General features: G+C 39.5%; 1 protein-coding gene across 1 annotated transcript in view; it reads left to right on the top strand.

Annotated features, from left to right (window-relative positions):
* The window catches only part of LOC311212770 (uncharacterized protein), a gene marked incomplete at its 5' end in the record, with an annotated part of 191,444 nt that overhangs the window by 88,025 nt on the left and 81,246 nt on the right, over positions 1 to 22,173 (top strand). The window contains one exon of the mRNA XM_084292377.1: positions 17,404 to 17,526. Coding sequence (XP_084148503.1) covers positions 17,404 to 17,526 — 123 coding nt within the window. The remainder of the gene's footprint in view (positions 1 to 17,403; positions 17,527 to 22,173) is intronic.

The raw sequence follows: 22,173 nt of genomic DNA, 5'->3' as shown, positions 1-22,173 counted from the left end.
ATTTTTTCAGCATTATTCTCCAAATTTGTATTGCAAAGCAGCTGTACCTTCCCCTGCCTCATAGTGTGCATTGCATCACAGCTCCAGTTAGGTCTCCTATCAGTCCTGCAGCAAGGATTACAGCTGTAACTCCAATATCCTGTAAGGAGAGGTTGCCACACAAATACGGGGGAAGTGGCAGGACTTCCATTTATTATTAAGTGTCTGACAAGGAGAAATAAATTAGTTTCAGAAACGAAATACGAGCCTTTCCAAATCTTATGCCAGGAGAGAAGGTGAGTGTTTCTCCACACTGTAGTAGGACTGGAAACAACTGCCAGGGGAGTGGGTTAAGGAGAATAACGAGGGTCTCCCTTCTTGTGTTGTTCTTCCCTCCTGCTCTCCAGCTTCTTTCAGCCCCTTGCTTTGGATGACTCTTACATTCTTCATTCATAGATGACCGTATGAGTTTGTCCTTTAGGTAAACACATTCCTGTTTTAAAGGGTGCTGAAATCGCTGCCAGGTACAAGTAAATGATCAAAATGTGCTAACAGCTCCAGGTGTAATTTTTGGCTTATTGATTTTTGTCTTTGGATGGCTACAGTACGTTTAAAAGGAGACAAGGCAGACAATGGAAAGCAGGGGAATATTCTGCAGTGGCAGGGGCTGGCCGGATGACACAACAGATCTTCTGCTGTACAGTCTGGTCTTCTGCAAGTTGAAGTTGAGAGATTTCATTTAATGCAAGTAGCAAGGATACAATGTGCAACTTGAAAATAAAGAAGAAATACAGTATTAGCTATAGATAGTCACTGTTAAGGATTCTCAGAGGCTGTTCGATAGGTGATTGTTCTTCTAACTTTAAATACACAGTAGTACTATTTGAAAATCACTTGTACGGACATGCTATTTCTCCTTGAGTAATAATGATTTACCAGCTTCTCTTTTATCTTTTGGGTGTCCAGGGCAGTAGCGTTACCACAAGAAAACTAAATTGTGTTTCTTATATCCTATTTCGTTCTCTTTAGCATCATTTGACAGGTAACAAAATAAACAAGCAAAAAAAGAAATCAGATTTTCAAACTATGAAATAACTATACTTACGAAAAAATATATAAAAAAAAGGTTTGAGGTGCATTTCAATATCTTCAGTCACATGTACTTTAAGCAAGGATAAGCAAAATATTAACTAATGTAATATTTATATAAGGGACATCTTGGTATTTGCCGTGTAGCAAGGACTTGTGACCGTTTTATGGAGATTTCTAGACCTTGAGATTTACTAATCTTTTTGATTTGTCACTCTGATGGGATGGAAGTGCTCATGAATTTACTCTAAATAGAATTTTCTAATCATCGTTAGGAAAATTAGAAATATATGGCAGATTAACAAACCAGCCATTCATCTGTTGGGTTAAGCGTACTAACATGATCTTAACAAGCCATGTCGTCTTTTAACACATGCAAAGGACCAAATTATCTGCTGAAAGACTGACATTATGTAAATGTAACATTTGCTGGACCTCTAAACCCTGTGATTAAATTACTGTCTAAATTATTCTGCAATATGAATGTCGCCTACAAAAGGAAAGCTGTAGAAGGAATGACTGTGACATCTTCTGGGTTTGCAGTGTTTCCAGAGCGAGTGTTTGAAATGAACAGTTTGTATATATAACTCAAAACCTTAATGAAATAAGAAGAAAGCAAGCGGAGGATGTGAGGTGAGAAAAACTTTACATAGAGGCAGATTTATCCCAGGGCTTCAGCAAGACTTCCTTAGCGGAAGAAGCATGGCTCAATTAAGAGGGGAATTTCAGACACAAATCAAAACTTCTCACTGGAGAGATTTGTTCCCACCTTCCCTCCATGAATACGCTGGGTAGGCAGAGGCAGGTAATCAGCTTTCACTTAAGACATTGCGAGATACACGGCTGTAAAACAGAGAAAATAAAACCAGAAGAGTGTGCTGAAACGCTGGCGTTGCGAGTAATTACGTCCCTGAAAGGCTGCAAATAAATCGTGTTCGCTGCAAATAGATGTCTCCTCATATACAATAACTGATCAGTTAACGTGTGCCGTATCATTAACTCGTGTAAATTATCTCAGTCATATCTCACTCATTCAAAAAATTAAAATCTAGCAGAATAAATGTGCTTCAGCAAATGAGGAATTGAGTGTTTTATTAATTGGCTGCTCGTGAGCTGCAACAGCAGCTGCAGACAGAGGCACTTTACAAAGGGCAAGAAACTGAGCCTCATGGTACACCTGCAAGGTGAAACATGTGGCTTTTGTGATGGCATAGCACATGAGCCCACTGTGATGGAGGGTTAGTGTTCTTGTTCCCCTGAAAATCTGTTTTAAAAAAACAAACAAACAAAAAAAAAAACCAGGCTTGATGCTTCCCTGGTGGCTCCTTGAAGCTGCAGGTAGAAAGCAGCAGAACTGGGATGCTCCAAGGAAAGACACAGTGCCCACCTCCCCGGCAAGTTAGAGGTTTGTATAAAAATAAAGCTCAGCTTTATTTATTTATTTATTTTTTGGAGCTTCTACTCCTTTGTGGAGATGTTTTTTCTGTCCCTTCTCTGTGCCTCTGTCCATGGGCAGGGTTTGGGGAGGCTGCGAGAGGACGGGGCAGCTCCGCAGCTGTTGGGTTGGATGTTTCCTGCCGCTCCTGCTCCGTTCCTCATTCACCCATTGGTAAACACATAATGAGAAGTAAAAGGAGAAAAATGCATTCATTTACCTAAGGCAAGATGTTACATTACTGGCTTTAGAGTGATTGATTTGAGTTAAAGAAAACTGGCAGAAATGAAGATGCAAAAAGGGCAGCAGCAGGGGGAAAGACAGGTAGAAAAGCAAACCAGCGCCAAGCAGAAATTCCTTTTATGTACTTTCAGGCCTTCCAAATGAACCAAAAAATCCAAATCAGACATTATCCACAATAATTCCTTGTAGTTTGTAAGATGCCCTGTCTCATTTGTCTTGCTGGCTACATTTTTCTTTTTTTCCAGAAAATAGGCACTGTGCATTTTATTTCACCCAGTAATGCTAACTCCTTTCTAGAGACTTCTGGTCTCTAGATTTCTTTTGTGCATTCAGAAATCTTTATTAGAAAAGTATGACCGGTGCTGGCTCTCAGCAGACGGATTTGTAGGGTTCTTTCCACATGACTCTTGTATTTTTTTGATCAGTTTTTCTTCAAGGTTTGTTGTTACCCCAAGGCTCCAGCTCTCCACCATCCCTGGTGCTATTTTGTAATCGCAGAGCCTGGTTCCAGGCCCTTGGAATCCTTCCCCATTCCCTCATCAGCTCCATGCGACCTCTCCATTCTTTTTATAAATTCTTGTGGTTTTAAGTTGAAATGAGTAGAAAATTAAGTGTGAACTTTTTACCTGCAACGCATGTGTTATCTTTTCTCAGACTGCCAGACAGCGGGGTTTTGCTGAGAGCCGTATTCGTTTGCGTGCTTCGTGTGCCAAAGCCTCGTATAAGAGGAGAATCACTTGTATGTATGTTATTCAAATGCTGAAGAACTCCAGATGTAATTTCCAGATTAGCTGCATGTTTCAACAAGCCAAGTTATTGTGGCACTGTTTTCAGATGAAATAAACCTCTCCCAATCCTACAGACCGCTCATGAAAACTCGCTTCTTCTCCCCGTCCCTCTGTGTGATTTCACTCAGCCAGGCAGAGGATGCAGAGGATTTTGTTCAGGTCATCCTACAGTGAGCCTACCTGTCCCAGCATATTGCTATCTGCCACTTAAATTGAATATGATAGGATTTTTTGCTTAAAAAAAGCTTTGTGTGTGTGTATGATTTTGCTTGTTTGTTTTTTGGTAAAACGCCTGTGGGTGACCTATTGGTTTTTCTTCATTCAAATTCTTCTCGTTATATGGGAAGAAAAGCAGAAAAGTCCTGGGGGAAAACCAAAAACAAACAAACAAACAAACAACTCTCCATAACTGGGAGAAGATTAAGCAGAGAGATGCCCTCGTTTGTGTTATTTCCTCCTTTGAAATGGAAATCTGGCTTTCTGTGCCATCACGCCAAAGGTGTCTCCAAGACTTGCTTCACTGTTGGTTGAAAAGGAAATACATCTGGTTTGCTGCTCTTCACTCCCTGATCCAGCTTGGTCAGCGTCCCGTAAAAGCATCTGAAAATGGTGCCCCAAGCACTTCTGTTTGTGGTTAAAAATTTGAGAGGAAAAAAGACAAGGAGGAGAATCATTGATACGGTCCTTGTTTTTCCAATTTATTCATGTTTAGGGGGGCTAGAGATGCAGAGGAAAATAGATGAGCTTAAATGTTATGAGAGTGAGGGCCGACCCTTTATTTATATCACTCTGAAATGTATATTGCTCTTAGTTACACCATAATCCATAGTAATTGAGGAGTTTGGTCATTTCTGGCACAAGTTTAAGTAGTTTTTCAATATCTTGCTCCTGAGCTTAAATTACCACAGGTTTACAGTTGTGTAACTATAAACTGAACTTAATCATTAATTTTTCAGCATTAAAAAGAAAAAGTAGGCTAAACTTCAGCTATAGATGAAGTATTTAAAATAATTTCCCAAAGCCCTTCATAAATATGACATTGATTCATTGATATACAGGCCATTAGCAGTTAGTCTCCTCTGTTCATCTATCATTTCAATTATCTCTAGACTTCCCTAGGGTCTTTGACAAATGGGAGACAATTTGCATTTGGTACATTAATGACCTTGGTTGAATTTATAATTCTCTCCCCCCCTCCATAATTATACTTCAGCATTTGAGGGGAAAAACCCACAAAAATATAGTCAGACAGTTTGTAATTTAATCAGAAGTGGAAGGGTGCTGAGAAAAGGAAGAGCTGGGGAAAAGGAAGAGTTGTCAGTCTCCCACTGCACTGCCCCAACCCTGTTGATTTCTTACTGGAAATACTGTCTTTTTGGTCCCTGCTCTTACAAAGTACAAGAGGGGTTTCAGAAAATGACCCTTTAAAACCTGGGGGGACAAAAAAATAAAGCTTTAACAGAAAAGTAATATTCATCACTTAAATGTCCATGCTTTGATGCACTCACCGCACCAGTTCCCACCTCAGAAAGCTCCCTGGCCAACTTTCAGGATTTTGGGGCAGTGTGTTGCTTTTTAAGCACTGGGGGGTCGTGTATGTAGTGAATCCATCACACACGATGAAAACGCTATCAGTGCTGTCCCAGGAATGTTTCCGGTTGTTAAAAATTTGCCGTTGCCATCAGTAACAGCAGCATAGTTAACAGCAGATACAAGTCTTTGCCTTTTCCTTTGAACATGAAATCTCTGCAGTCTCTCAGACAACATTAGGTGGTAACTGTTGGCAACAGCTACGATGTTAGGAGCGACGTATGTTTCCAGCTAGATTTTCAGAACCATCCATAACATTACACTACATGTACTTTTCTCATATATCACACTTCCCTTTTGTGAGTCAGAATGAATTTGGCTGTCTCTTCCATGCAAAAAAGTAATTAGACTGCTTTGAATGTGAGGAATTTATTTTTTGATTGGAACTGAAGGGTGAAGTTCCAAAATGTGAAATTCCAGATTCACCGATGCTCCTGCTTAGGAGGGAGGCATGCGTAAAGCAAGAAAGGTCTTGGGTTTGAAGAGTGCCAACCCAGTCTGAGGCGAGCGCAGGGCAGGCTGATCTGCCTTGGTTTCTTCTGACGTACGCTGTACAACTGTTATTCCACATGCTGAAGAGCTGTCAGTGTTTGGTTTGAAGAGGCTTGGTTAAATTAGAAGCTCTGAGTGGTCTCTAAGAGTGAACGAAAGATCAAGGTAAACATATCTATTGATTTCTTTCCTCACCCTTCTGTGAACAAGACTAGGACTCCAAATAGTACACGCCTGTGGAATCTCCTATGCTCTGCACACAGATGCTGTGTGAATGTCTTTATTTCCACACAGCCAGTATGCTTTGATTTTTCACCCCTAATAGTTTTTGCCCTTTGATGTCTGTTTTTAATTTATTGAACATCTATAATATATCTTAAGAATATTAAATTTATTTCTAATAAATATTCTGCTTAAGAGTATTAACTTTAACACTGTGACCTTAGTGCTGCTCGCAAAATATGGTTGGTTATCTTGAAACCAACATCTTTATGGCTGTGTGTTGTGTTATTTAAGATTTTACAACAGTATACCCTTTTTAATGGCCAGGAACATAAAAACATAGCTGCTATTTGCAGAGAGGAGGGTGGAGGAATGGATGTTTTAACGTGCAAGATGATCCCATGAAAAGACCAACTGCTGTAGTCATTTTGAAGTTTTAAATGAATCGCACCATCCCATTGATGCTTTGCTGAAAACATATGTACATTTCTTTTGTATACCCCCTGAAAAAATAGGGTTTGGCTCCCCATCAAAACCAGAAGCCTGACATCTTTGTAGATTTAAAAGGCAAATTTAGTTTGGGTTGGAAACCAGAGTGTGAAATTTGGGTTACACGAAGCTGGTCCTTTCTGACTGTGGTATGAATCCGTTTTAACAATGCAGGATTAGCAGTTTCAGCCCTCTAATTTCTGCCTGTGATCACCTTTGACATCTGACAGTTTAAAAACCTTGAGATCACATTTTTATAACCAGAACTCCCAGGCTGTAAATCTGAGACTGCTACCTCTGCTAACGGTGACTGCTACACGTGGTGAACATATGTGCTTGCAGAAGTAGGAGAGGTCCCAGGTTCAAATGCTGGTGTCAGTCTGAGATAACTTCCAGCCAAATTGTTCCTTCTGCAGAGTGCCTGACTGTGGCATCAAGCAGAGCAGGATTTCTTTGTTTGAGAGGAGACATCTCTGCTGTTCTATGAGGAAAGGCCCCAAGAAATCAGATCTGTTCTCTGCTCATCACTGTTAATTTATCTGGAAAAAGAAATCTTATTTTTCTAGTCCTTTGCTTTGAGTTTTTCACTGGTAACAACTGCACACAAGCTAATGGTTCAGACATCTTTTTTTCAAGCTTGCTATAACTCCATATCCAACTTAAGTGTCCTGCTTGAATTCACTAGCAGGGATTCCCTCCTAGACAAAGGATGCTTACCTCTCTGCTGGTTTTGGATCTTTCTGAAATATTTAGCTCCCGTTTAGCATGAAATGAAGCAGCTGCATTTGCGAATGCCCAGCGGTGGCCATCCATCGGGGTGCTGCACAGCACTGCTTTTGGCATGGGGCAGGCGGAGGAAAGCCTGCCCCACAGTGACACTAAGCACCAGTTAACAAGCACCCACTGGTGTCAAAAGAGTTAGAGGAATTCAGAAGATAAATTAGGCAATGAAGTCTCTGGGAATAATGACCTCCCTAGGGTTTCTTTACAAATTAAACTGATGAAGATTTAATCATTTGTTGTTTTTCATTTTTTCCATGGGTTCTGTTGCCCTTGACATGTCAGATCAGTTACCAGAACTCACCGTGAGTGAGCGCAGCTAAGGGGCGATGGCATATGTCTGTGCAGACCAAACAAAGAGTTCTCATTTACGTTCATTGTTAAAGGATTGACCTGGTTGTGCAATCATCTTTCAGCCACACAGAGAATAATTACAGAAAAGTTATTTTCTGTAGTAAGAAGAAGTGAGATTACTTGACAACTGTAGCTAGCACAGGATTTTTGACAGGGTAGTGAGTAATTCTGCCCACATAGCTGTTAGGAAGGTCTTCTAGTGAAGAAAAAACAAAAGACAGGAGAGATTATTCAGGAGGAAATAGGAAGAAAGAAATATTTAACTCATTTAAGGCAGCAGCGGAGGCGTGCTGCTTGATCTAATCCCAGGCTGTATCGAGCGATGAGGAGAGTCTGTCCCACCAGTGATTGACATTGACTGGCAAGGATAACTATTAAGAAAAAATAAGAAAACGGGAGTTTCCATTTAAAACTCAGAAATTCATTCCAATTCTAAACCAGAAGCCAGGCACGTGGCATCCTTTCCCCGCTAAAAAATCCTTCACAATCATATCAGTATGTAATAGTTTGGGGGGAAAAAGGGGGGAAAAAAATATTATTCATGTGATAAATGAACTAATTTGTGCACTTGCTTAGTCCTGCGGGTAATGATGTTATGAGAAAGAGTAGTTTAGAAGGAAACTACTTGGCTTCTTACAAGAGGGATGCCCCGAAATTTGGGGTCATTAAATTGATATCTTTCTCAGGCTGCACTGCAGCAGTCACCAGCCTGTTTGGCTGGGGGGTGGAAGTGTCTGGACCCGTGGCTTCAGTCCCATTGAAATTCAGCAGCACCTCCACATTGGGCCTGACGGTCCAGTTGGCAGGATTTTATCATTCGTTAAGAGACAAATACTGTTTAAGGACAAGCATTTGGATGACCCTTTTTCCTGTCCATGTCCCCTTCCTTGCACGCACACCGGGGTATGTTGGGCCTGGCACCTGCTGGGGCCTGCCCCGAGGTGCCCACATGTGCTGCAGGGGCTCCTCCCCACAAAACACTGCCAAAAGGAGTGGGCTCCTGGGTCTGAGGCATTTATTTTACAGGGTTGGAGGAGAGGAGCCACATGCATGCTTAGATCGATCGGTTCTCTTGCTGAGTAGAGGAAAGAAAAAAAAGAGACAAAGCTGGAATAAACACTTTATGCTTATAATAGTACTTTTCTTTGTTGTCTCTCCTGTCCTGCCCTGGATCAGATAAAATCGTGATTTGAGGTTCCTTTGCAGAACTTTATTTATTTATTTATTTATTTATTTAATTTTATTTCCCAATAAGCTGCTCTGGTAGGGCCCAGTGCTGCCCTGCACCCTGCCGCCTGCCCAGCTCCTCCTCCGGCCTCGCAAACTGGGGCTGCTGCTCTGCATAGATGTCAAAGCCACGGGGTGTCAAGCCTTTTATCATCCCACACGGGCCACCGCTGAATTGGTAGGCTCTGACCCATCATTACAGGTTTTACCTGGGAACAAGTGTATTTATTTCTTTCTGAAATTGTTCGTTCACCTTTTAGCCCAGCGAGCCTGAAAAACATCAACAATGTACGGTGCTATCTTTATCTCTGCTTTTGTTATTTATGTGTTGGACTGTTGCAGGGCTCTTCATGGGAGGTGACATTTTAAATCTCTTGAAAATACAGGTTGAGCAGAATGCATCAGACACCTTCTTCGCTTTCCCGTTGTGCTCCTTTGATGCCGGTGCTCTACTTCTCTGAGCTGATGGTTGGTCCTGAAGACGTTGGCATTAGCTAACCCAAGGGTACCCCCAGGTTATTTTCACATATCTACTGGTTATCACTCTTCAGCTATCATAGCCCAAGAACCCAAATAATTTTGCATAGCCTTGATTTTTTTTTTTTTCATACGGAAGTAACTCATTTTTATGGAGATTTATACCACTTAAGATTAATAAATGTAAATGCTAAGCTTTTAGCAATGACCTAGCATACCTGCTTTTTCTATATGCTTTTACAATTGCACTCTGATGACCCAATTTATAGGCGATCATGGGAAGTGGGGGGAAAGGCAGTAGTTCTGCACATAAATTTTCTTGAGATACAGAAGCAGAAGAGGGAAGCTGAACATTTATTGGGAACAATACTGGCATAGTCCCACCCTGGGTTTGTGACTAAATGGCTGGCCCTTTCTGGTTTTCTTTGCCAGGATACCAGAAGGTAGCAAGCTGCAAGCCTGTCTCAGGTTCAAGGTGCATTTTATGAACTCCCCGTTAGGCTCCAGCACTTGGCTTGGCTGGAGCCAAATGCTTAACTCGTGCTTGCAATTCATGCCAGAATTCAAGTTGATAAGACTCCTGGAGTCTCACTGGTACTCAATGGATATGATTTTTAAAGGGCGTTTACCTGCCTGCAAGATAGGAAAGAGCTTTATATCGTGAAATCAAACCTCCAAAGTTCAGTCTTCTACCCTGTTTGTGTGTGTACACCCACCGCTTGTTGGCAAGGGAAGTCAGATATACAGCAAAGAGAAGGCATTTTTAGGGTAGCTGCATTTTCAGACAAAGGCAAAGGCTTTTGAGGATGCCACTGTGGAGCCCTGAGTTCTTTCTAAAAAGGCTCCATTTTGTCGTTTTGTGGCATGAAAAGTCTACGCAGAAAGAAATCCGCCTCAGCAGAGCTCTGTTGTGAGGAAAGCTACATTACAGCAAATGATGCTTTCTTTTATGTTTTGCTCACAACCATCATAGCAGGCAAAGGCAAACACTTGTCTAATTTGATAAAATATCTTTAATTGCAGCAACGGTACTTGAGGTTTGGGCTGGGTGCGTTAGCTCTGTTTGTAATCATAGTTCTAGCCGTGCTCCACAATCATCTCCAATCATGGCCAATTAGCATCCGTTAGTCTGTTGTTGCTTAATTCAGATGTTCTGGGATGCTCAGTTGCATTATTCATACCTTGTCTGTGAAATGTGTTTTAAAAATGAGTACTATTACAGGATTTTGTTGTACTGTGGGAAGGTTTTTTATCCTTTCATTTTAGTTATTCCAGTTGCTATTAAAAGAAAACTGGAACATGATTTAGGTCTTGCAGTTAACTTTTAGGAAGTAGTTGTTCCTGCTATAGATGGTTTTAAAGTGGGATAAAAAAAAATAAAAATCAAAGCAAGTATTTTTTCACCCAGCACTTTGGTTTTGTAGGTTATTGTTGCAAAACGTCCTTGAAGCTCAGGGAAAAAAAAAAAAAAAAAAAAAAAAAGAAAGGAAAAGAGAGACCAGCTGCGTATGTGGTTATGGAGGGTAAGCAGTAAGATTCTGAAAGGACAGTTAAATGCCAAGTTTCAGGATTTAGTCCAGACTTTATATACTCCAAAGAGTAGGAGGAAAGTGTGTGGTGGAGCAGGCCGCCTCTGTACCCACAGCACGGCACTGAGCATTTTGTGATATTGCACAGGGGCAACAACAGCTCTAGAGTACCACAGCGGTTCTTACCAGCCTCTTGCTTTTTAAGAGCTTGTTCTTTAACTTGTTATTTAAACTCTGAGCCTGTTTTTTTCTCCCTGCCGAGTTTTACTCTGACTTTAAAGGAGTTATTCTTGATGTGTGCAAGTGCAAATGACTGATGCATCTGGTTTTTGTTTTTAATCTTCAGCCTATGATTTTAATAAGGAAAAATTAGTAGTGGTAAAGGATGTTTAACAAGAGGTTTTGTTTGATTTTGGTTTTGCGTCTAGGGTTCATAAAATCAAAATTTTTAATGCTCCAGGGACAAAAGCAAGCAAACCATTGCAGAGATCTACACCCCTGGGGTAGGTGGGCTGCGCACCCAGTCATTACATTAGACGGCTGATGTTCTCTGTGTAAATGATGTGACATGGGGATCAAGAGGAATGCGTGCAGAGGTAACTTCTTTCTACAAAAGAAAATAATAAAAAGAGAAGGTGATAACTTTTGGAAACAAGGTACAACAGCTGCCAGTGGAGACAATGGCAATGATGGGTGTTCTCTGGGAGCTCACTCGAGAAAAGTCTGTACCAAACTCTCAGAAGTTTGTTCCACTAATCAGATGCTTGTTAATAACAGCTCAGATTTATGATACTTCATAACAGCACAAGAAGAAATATTCATCCTGTTATTGACTTTGTGGAGGAAGAAAACCTAATAAAGCATTAAGAGTGCTTAATCAATACACATGTAGGACTCTGCTTGACTACCAGAATGAGCAGCTTTGTTTTCTATTCAGGCAGATAATTTATGGTTCACACTGAAAATGATGGATGTAATTTATGTTTTCAAGACAATTACTGTTCAAAGAAGACTGTTATATAGCTCTTGCACAAAACGAAGATAAAGGCAAATGCAGTAGCTGGGGCGTGAGCATTGTGCTCACCAGCCTGTCCAGTCTGGCTATTTACATGTAACATTGCTGTGATATATGTGCGTATGTACTTGTGTGAGCTGTGTACTGTCATAGCAGTGATTGGCCTTTAAAGTTCAAATCAACTTTCTCAGGCTTCGGGATTTATTCAGACATATGGTTTTGGTTGCAGACCATCTGGGCCGTAATTTAAAAAAAAAAACAGCACAGTGTCTAAAACCTTAAGGAACTACCTATTTGTTGGATCTTTGGTACTTTTAAAACTTGAATCAAACCATTTAGAGCTATAAATGAGAAGTTTTCAAGTGCATGTTATAATTTGCAGATGCTCACCTACTATATTTCCTCATGGAAGCAAATAGTAATATGAATGAGAGTATAGCTCTTTGTTCTTGTACCAGGCACGCATCTTTATCAAGGTACACATATAGGTGCATTTAGGTTGCACATTATATATATTATATATATATTGAGGATTTGATGATAAGTATTATGAGGGTTTTGTGCAAAAAAAAAATTCAAGTTTGATGCTGCAAGCATTCATGTTATGTTTTCTGAATTAGGAATTTACACTTCTGAATTGTCATTAAAATCAATAGATGCTGCCAGTGTCTGTTACAGCAGGTAATCAAGCTTCATTCTTAGATAAAGTTGCTTAATATTTAGATTCCTGAGATCTGCCCATCTTCACCCCAGTCTTCAGGAGAAAATCACAACTGGGGTGATGTGCTATTAGTGAACTGCTGTATTCCTCCTAAATAAACATGTTCTGGTTACTTTGACCCCTAATTGAAGCACAGTGTGCTAGCCAAACACTTTTAAACTAATCAAAATAACCTCCCATTTCTGTAGTGGTGGGCTTTGTTTGTGTGGTATTGCAATAACAATGTGAATGATTTTGCAGATTTTATTCCACTCCAGTGATTTATTACAAGCCCATTGAGCTATGACATGCGCTGAAGTCAGCTGCTTATGGTTCAGAGCACAGGTTAGCCCTCGCGAGTGGTCACTGAAATGGCAAGTTTGCATGTGGTTGCATTAAATAAAGTTGTTGCTCATCTGCAACTGATAAATATAGCAACCTTGGGGGGAAAAAAACACTAAATAGTGGGCTGCGGCTATGAGATTCTCTTTGTTGACTTAAAAATTAATCTTCACAGTAATACAAATTCCTTAAACTTGTTATACTGGTAAAATCCTTTACCTAAAAATACTATTGCCTCTGGGCTGGTGTGTCCCATAGATCTAAATTGTTGCCAAAAATAGAAGGTGATTCAGTCCATTGTTGGAATTAATTTTTATCTAGTGCTGCATTTATAAAAATTTTGCATTTATTTGTAGGAAATCTAAAATCGTTTAGACTTTCCAGAAATCTTTGTGAAAGATTTTTTCTGGCTTGCTCTGGCTTGCTATCTGATACTTTCAGACAGGAGCATTCAACAAGAATGGAGAAGGCTATTGGGATCTGTCCTTTTCCACCCAGCATATAGCTCCTAGACATAGTTAATTGAGCAAAGGTGATCCATTTCCTGAAAAACAGACATGCTCTCCTATGCTGAAGATATCAAGTATTTGAGGAGGTTTTTGGACAAATGAATGAATTTTTACAATACCTTGTGCTGTGAGTAAGGGATGTAGGCAGATGCCTACAATCTACATTTTTGAATTCTAGTGTATTAAAATGCTGTGATTTTTTTCCACACACATGACAGGCATCATATACAAAGTTAATATTGAATTAATCTAGATTTTTTTTTTTTCATTTTTATTCTCTAAGACTTCATACGTTTGAAAACATATTGAAAGCATTGAAAACTCACATAAAGTATGTCCCGTGGAGAATGTTTTTGTGTTGCAACATTGGCTCTATAAATAAATGTGAAATATTGCAGTAGAAAGCATCACATTTATTTTTCTGAAGCGCCTACAGCATGTCATTACAGATGGATTGATAGTCTTGATAACATTGAACTTTTGTCAGCCCTAACCTGGCAGACTTGTTACATGTCAGAAATTTTCTGTCATTTTTCTTGCTATCCAAAAGGCAAATATATTTGCAACCTTGAATGACATTGAATATGGAAAGCAGACAGAAATTTATCATTTGACAGAATTGTTTTTGTTGTAGTTGTTTTTTGTTTTGTTTTGTTTCTTTACAGTGGCAAATCTGTAATCAGACATTAAAATTCTGCCTACTCTGTGTTTTAGGAATATAGAATGGCTTACAAGGGCCATATGAACCATGTTTTAACAATGTAAATATAAAACAAATTTGTTATTATTTCACATTCAGAAAACTTATTTTTGTGTTTGTTTGAGGCAACTCCTGACCTTTATTATTGGGACTGTTAAAAACAAGTTGGCATAGTACAAGCAGTGGAGAAGCTCTTGTACAGGAGGTTGTACATTGCAGATGCAGGTGCTTAGAGAGCAAATTTCCTTAACACTAACTTTTGAACTACTATGGTTTGTACCTAATGAGGGTTATGCCTTCAGATATGTGTGCTGTGTTGTAGGGAAAAGGCTATGTCAAAAGCTCATTTTGCTGTCTTACAATACCTATAATTTAGTTTCCGAGTTATGACGATTAGCTTTAAATGACATATTTGTTTTATAGAGGAGTATGGATGAAAAGTCAGAATTTCTGCATGCAGTAGAAAAAGTAGTAGATTTCTGGTGTAAGAAACAGCCAAAAAAAAAAAAAAAAAAAAGCTTAGAATAAAAACAACTTTTAAGGCAGAGATGAGGAAATCCTGGACACAGCATGTGAAAAAGAGATAGAAGAAGATAAAGAGTTGTAGAAGCACCAGTTCTTTTACTGGGGCAAAACACATGGGTGGGTCACAGCTTTTTATGCTGAACAAGAAGATTCCTGATTGTTAATATAAATATGTTGCAATCAAAAGGAGAAATGTTCTGTACATTAGTATGCAATAGCACCATAGACTTCCACGTGTATTATACCCTTGTGAAATCAAGAGGATAATGATTAGCTTCTCAGCTTGAAAGGTTTTCTTTCAGTGTTTTGGTTGAAAATACAGACATTGGTGTTAATAAATTAGGTTGTATATTATAGACCACAGAACTTAGTCAATATTTTATACTAGGAGGTCATGTAGTATTGCAGATGCTAAACATGGTCTAGAAAAATAAAGTAGTTCCTCACATAATTTTGTTTAAAAAAATAAAGAGCAAGAGATTTTATTAGTTTTCAATTCTGCTAGTGTAAATAGAAGTTGAAGCTGTGGAGCAGGGTTATTATGCGGCTCATTACTGTTTATTACCACAAGGCATATCAAGATGTGTGCTAGTTAGAGGGAGTAAATCACTTGGAACATGTCTGCTTTGTCGATCTTCTGTACGATGCTCAGCGCTACCGTGCCTTCTTCCTGTGCTTTGAGGAACAGGACTAAAATCTGTTGCTTGTCATATGTTCTCTCAGTCTCTTGCTGAGAAGCGAACAGACGAATGTTTTATTTCGGTACGGGTTGCTTTTGCGTTTCGGGGTGTGTAAGTGTTTCACTTCAGAAAAGTTTCTATCTAAATTGTGTTTCCATGAAATCAAGAGAAAAGCCTTGCTGACTTCGTGTGAGTTAAGATTTGCTTTGTTGTGTAGCTCTGACATAACTGATGTATTTTTTTAAATCCAACTTGCCAGTGCTTGTCAGTGTCACTGGGAATAAAGAAAGTTTTACTGTGTCGGTCATTGCATTGAATGTAGAGCTGTAGAGAAATTAGCTGCAGAGAAATGAGACGTTTTCAGTGAGATTGTGCCTCTTTAGATATGTGTTAGTAAATGTTGACATTGCATGATGTGCTTTCCTTTAGCTTGTTAATAATCTGAAACCTCCCCCAAAATTTCTTTGAACTCTGGTTTTTAGACAGGATCATAAATGAACTAGTAAAATTAAACTCAAGCTCATCAAAGAACTAACGAACCTTGGTAAATCTTAGTCTTTAGCAGCTAAGGATTGAAGTTGAAAGGCTCTCATCTCTTTTGTATACATGTGAAATTCTTTCTTTTTTGATTTTTTTTTTTTTTTTGCAGCACTTTGTATTTCTCTTAGACAGAGTCTAATTAGAACTTTTTTAAAAAGCCGTATTTCCCCAGTGCTGATGTAGAGTGCCCCTAATATGAAGTAATTGCTTCAATTTGTATAGTCATGATGATGCTTATCTTTTATTGCTTAATCTTCCTCCTCGCAGCTCTCTTGCTCTCTAACCTGAATGCAACGTGTGATCCTTACCAATATCGAAGTCCTCGTGGACATGACATCTGTCACCTACATCCTCATGCCAGGTGTTGGGAACCTGGCATGTCCCCCTAGCCCTGGCTTGCCCCTTACCAGTGCACTGTTGTCTGTCACCAGATCAAGAAAAAATGCCCACAACCCATCGCTCTTGTACAGATTCATTGCTGTCCCTCCCTGCCTCTGAATTGCATGTCTATGAGACAACATTCACACTTCAGAGAGAGTGATGCAAGCCAGAAAGTAATGCACAAGTATGCTTTCCAAAATACGTGAAATCAATACAGCAAATACCTGCTGGTTTTGCTATATTTACTATCCCACTTGACAAATTTTCTACTTTGGAAATACTTTCATACCATCTGTCGTCTGCGATGCAGCTCAACAGAGCATTACCGGCCCGGAGATTTCTATCACATTTCTTCAGAAATTCTTGGGTAGGATATATGAGTACACAGGTTAAAAAGAAAATGTCTTCAGTATTGATTTTTCTCTGCCATTGACTAGTCATTTACTTGATTATTTATGTGGTTCTTTAATGTTCTTCATTTATAATGTGTAAAGATTTTTTTTGTTCCCCATTCAAAATCATGCAAGCAAGCACCAGTTTGAGCAGGTGAATAGGCAAGGAGTGCAGATATTAAGTGCACACATATCCTGAGGAAAGAAGGACCTTAACTATTTTCCAGTGCTACCGTTTTCTAGATGCTTTTTATCTCTGCCATGAATGCTGGCAGCAACCTAGCACACAAGTGGAGTGGTGGAAATGGCAGTATAAAGATTGTTGTTGCTCTTCTTGAGACGAATCAGAATCACAGGCTGGTTTAGGTTGGAAGGGACCTCAAAGCCCACCCACTTCCAACATCCTTGGGCACTGCCAAGGATGGTGCAGCCTGTGCCAGGGCCTCACCGCCCTCTGAGTGAAGGATTTATTTCTTGTATCCAATCTAAATCTCCCCTCTTTTAGTTTAAAGCCATTACCCCTTGTTTTATCCCTACATGCCGTGACAGAGTCCCTCCCCAGCTTTCCTGCAGCCCCTTCAGGCACAGGCAGGCCTCTGCGAGTTCTCCACAGAGCCTTCCAGTCTGTAGGCCAAACATCCCCTGCTCCCTCAGCCTGCAGCTGAGGCCGGGTGGACCTTGCAGCTTACCTTGCACAGAAGTGGAGGAGGAAAAATCCCCCCATTGCATCTATCAGTTGCATGGTGGGGCACAGTGACATAGCTGGGAGCCATTTCTGCAGTGGTGGCCTAAAAGGGCCTTAGTTGTGTTTCTCAGTAACTTTTTACTTCTGTAATATCAGGATCATACACAGATATTCTTAAATAAACATGTAATCTGGTCAATGCCCACTTTTTACTGACCGCCTAATGCTTTCCACCCACAGATGTAAACGAGTGCACCACAGAGAACGGTGGCTGCCATGACCAGTGCTGTAATACCATCGGCAGCTACCACTGCAAATGTCCAGCTGGCCAGAAACTGCAGGAAGATGGAAAATCGTGTGGAGGTAATGTTTTGTTCTGTGTCTTTCTGCTATTAAGGAATCAGAGAAGACATTGCAAAGGAAAAGGAAGTGTTAGCTTTTAGCTAGAGCCAGCTGAAGAGTGTATATTCAGAGTTGTCAAGAAAGCCGATCTTCTCATGTCTGGATTATGCGGATGTAACTCTAAGAACACTTCAAAGGGATTTTTTTTTTTTTTTTTTTCCTTTTGAAAAATTGTTATCATTTAACCTGGATTGGTTGTGCCATGTTCTGATTATAGAATTTCCATCATCAGTTTAAAAACCTGACGAATGTTTGATAACATTTCGTGTCTCTAAAACAAAATGGTTCTTATCAGAAAATACACATACATTTTTGCATTTCAATCACAATTCCACAGCTAGAGATTAACAGAATAAAAAAGGATTTGAAATCACATGCTACATAAACCCGTTTGTCTTCTTCCTAAGGGAAATATAAGTCCAGTTAGTGCATTATGGGGTAAAATTTGTTCCTATGCAAAAGATGCTATGCAAAAGCTTGACTTTGCGTAAAATTAAAACATCACATAAACTTATGTTACAACATTTGGGAAATCTAACCATAATTCATTAGAGTTGCATTGGTAACATGGAGTGGATGTAAACAAACCCATAGGATCTGTTGATCTACAGTCACTCCATTTTTAGGTGTAAATGTAACTGAAATTAGGAGTAAAGTAGCCAAGATGTCAGAGGCTAGAGCAGATTCTTCTCCTTCATGAACTCTCTGCTAACGCAGGTGATGAATGTTTGCTGCTGTATGATCTTCTGGGGACTGGCTGTGTGCCGGGATTGCGTCCTCAATTGTATTTCATTGCTACAGGAAATGTAGAGTGGAAGTTTTCTGATTCTCTCAAGATGAAAGGTTTTAGGTATGTTTCCACAAACTGTGTTATCATCTCTTCACAAGAAGCCATCTCCTCTGGCTTTTCCTGTTGTACAAACTGTGTTATCATCTCTTCACAAGATGCCATCTCTTCTGGCTTTTCCTGTTGCACAGCGTCACACAAATTCCTTTGTTCCAGGATTTCATTTATCATTGTCCTTCAATGTCTCTCTTCAGATTTATTACAAAGCAATGTATTTCTTAGCTGTGATCGTATTCTTTACCCTAACTTTGTAATTTATTTGGCTGCACTCCTTTTTCTCCACTAGAAGATTGTAGAATTATTTTTCAAGGTAAGCTATCATTTGATATCAAGCTTGACAATGTAAATAAGCTGTAGATGCTTATTTTATTTTGATTGAAGTTTTTCATTATGGTCATCAGTGCTTTCATTTTGGCCTTTTGAGAGCTGGAGCATGAAATACTAGGCATAATTCACAGATTCCTGCTACTTCACCTCAGTCTTCTCTTACCTTTTTTGGTGGCTAATTGGTGATATGCCAGTGAGCCAGTGCATAGGTTTGTTTGTGAAGGTTTGCTGTTTTTACATCTGCTTAAAAGTTTATAAAAAATACATTTTTGAAAGCAGGGGTACTACATATAGTAATCCTAAATTGTTTAGCATGCGGGGGTACTGTTTCTGTTAAAATTGTTTTGTGTCAGTCAGATTAGTGTTCCTTCTATACAATTCTGCTACTCTTAAAATAGGCTTCAAAATCTGTTATTTTGACATTCTTTGAAAAAATCAAATAGAGCTCAAGATATTTGATTCTTGTACTACACAGGATTTAGAGAAGAACATATTGTTAGCCATTTTGAAGCCACTGTTTGAAATCTTCAGACAAAAATGGAAATGTGCAACAAACTGAAACTGCTCAAGTCATAGATCAAGGTGAACGTAGAGCTAACGCTAATTACACCTTGACTTTTGTGGTGCCAATAGTGACAAGTCAGTGGCTACAGACTTGCAACAAAGCACCTTCAGCCAACTTGTAGCCATCAGATTTTGCAATGTAAGTGACTCAGTGGTTGACTTTGACAGGAGGGAAATGTGAGCTCCCAAAGAAAGCTGCGTGTGCTGCTCGAAGGTGCTGATCTTTCAGGATGTGACACTGACTTGGTGCTTTATTGATGCGATGGTTCTGCATTGCTCAAAGGGCTCGTCTTGAAGATGAGGGCAAAACAGTTTCTCATCGCTCAGGTTAGCCAGCATTTCTGGAGGAATAAGGCTTACAGTTGTTCTGGGTAGTTACATTCTTTCTTTCTTTATAGCTTCATTGTGCTTTATGTTAGCTCTTAGTCTAAACTCTAGCATTAAATAGCCGTGCACTATTGTTCTGCTCCCATTATCTGTCTCACGGTTGGTTTTATTTCACTGGTGACTGAAATGATCAATTGCTGTACAGTGTGGTTTTTTTTTTTTGTTGTTAGCCAAGGTACAAATGCGGCATATTGTTATAAAAGCACCGTGGAAGTAGTGCAGATTTTATTCAGTAGGTCATTATTAGTGCGAAGATTGATCTTGTTTTTCAGAAACAAAATAGAGCATCCTTTTGACAAAAAGGAAATATGTTGCCAGGAAATAACTTAAAAAAATAAAAATAAAAAAATAAAAATAAATACTGTTGTTAGCCATTTGTAGCTCTTTAATGTTGAGGAGGTGAAAGTGAAAATTCATGAATCCAACAACATAATGAAGTGTACTGCTGATTAGTCAATAATAGCTTTTTGGGGAGCCATTTTAGGAGACCCAAGAGTATAAACTGACAATGGCTACAGACTTTTACAGTAGGAGTTGAGCATCTCTACCTTCTGTGTCATCAAAGGCACCTGCAAGACATAAGGCTACATGAATATGAACAAGACAACAGCATAAAATAGGCCTGATCATCTTAAAAAGGATCTTTTCTAACTGGTTGTGGTCTCTTATGGCAGGATATATCATTCAGAGTTATGTTGCATATAACATCTTATTTCAGAGAGGGTTACTTGCGTCAAGAGGCAAGCTGTAGGAAGATGAAGGCACGTGCATCTATAGATGACGCCAGCCAGAGTGGTGAACTGATTAGCCTTTCAAATCTAATTATCTGTGTGTTGTACTGCAGCTGAAATCTCCAGTGTTCATAGACAGAACTTCAGTTCTCTTATCTGACAGAGAAATATATTTTGGCAGATAGTCACATAGGCATTACAGATTTTGACATAAAGCTCATGCTTACCTCTCTCTCTTCATGTGTCCTGTTAAAATTAATGATGAAAAAGGATTTGGATTTAAATCGCTGCACAAATAGTGCCATAAATTAATATTTGACATTTATTAGTGTACAGCTGTCAGCCTTATTCTGTGCCCTGTGCATCCATACTGGTGTTCAGCATTTCTAGGGGCATCCTGGTTGATGTCAGTGGGGGAATTTGCTCAGAAAGCTTTAACTTGGTCTGAGTAAGGGAGGAGAAATGTGTGTGCACGCAAATCAACTTCATCTGTGTGCAATAGCTCCTCAGTTGTTAGGCAGAGGTTACCCTGACTTCTTATGTGATATTCTGTGATACATATAGGTTTTCTCAGTTCTTAACTTACACTAATGTGAAACAATTCTACTCAAACATCACAAAAAGCAAAATGCTATTTTCCAAATGTAAATACCATTTTAAAACTCAGATTTCAGCACAAGTCCAGATCTGTAAAGCATGCGGAGGCTAGAGCTACAAAAACATGTTTTCACACATGAATAAGCTACAGAAGTCAAATGAAAAAGGTTGTGACCTTATGTTAACCTGCTTTGGTAAAATGTCATTTCTTATTTATACTATTGTGTTCTCATCTGTCAAGGCAACTGAACAAAGCTGGAGACAAATGAAGTCATATGGTTAGCTGTTGATGGAACGAAGCTTTTATTTTACTGATTAGAGCAATATTGCAATCAGTGCAGCCCAGTCCCTGGGCATCCCTGGGGGTTCAGTCCAGCCTCAGAGCCTGGGCAGATCCCTGACCTTTGCTGGAGAGGCTCGTGGAGCGGCTGCCTTCAGAGACGGTGTGTGACTTTGCAAGGCCACTGCTGTTTACCCAAGTAATAAAATAGTCACTGGTGTCAATGATTTATCCTGATTTCTTGCCTGATGGGAACTCTCTAAGCACTGCTTCCACAGAAGAGTTAATAGCTTGACTAAAAGGAATACTGAAGGATTTGTCAAAGAAAGTGTTTATTAAGATGACCTCAGCATTTATTTAGTCTGTAAGGCTTGAGGTTTCGGTCATAACTTACTCTTGTCAAACGCTGTGTTTTTGCCAAAGAGAATAAACACAGTAATTCTGCATTTGGACTGGTTTCCTTGCCCATCAAATCAATGCACCAAGCTTCTGCTGCATCCTGTGAAAAAACTGAAGGACGTAACACTGTGCACCTCTAGGGAGATGCAGGAAGCTCTCTCTCTTTCTTTCTTTCTTTCTTTTTTTCTTAGTCAGTTGCACTGATTTGGGATACTTCTTTAGTATTCAAAATTTAGAAATTTCATTGATTCATAACACTGTGACATACCGTGGCACAGATTTAAATATTTTCAGGAACAACTCAATCAAAGGAGAATACAGAAAATAAATGATACTTTACAAGAAGAAATGTAGCCCAGCCCTGATTACACATGCAACAAGTACCACTCAGCTTGAACTTAAGTCTTAGAGTAATCTGCTGAAGGCACTCCTCATTGAGGTAAAGCCGCGTGACAATCTTTATCTTTCTCTATTTT

Source organism: Netta rufina (assembly GCF_964035555.1).
Source record: "Netta rufina genome assembly, chromosome: 9".
In the NCBI taxonomy this organism is placed as follows: domain Eukaryota; kingdom Metazoa; phylum Chordata; class Aves; order Anseriformes; family Anatidae; genus Netta; species Netta rufina.
Note: the sequence above shows the minus strand (reverse complement) of the source record. Positions and strands in the feature narration are given on the sequence as shown.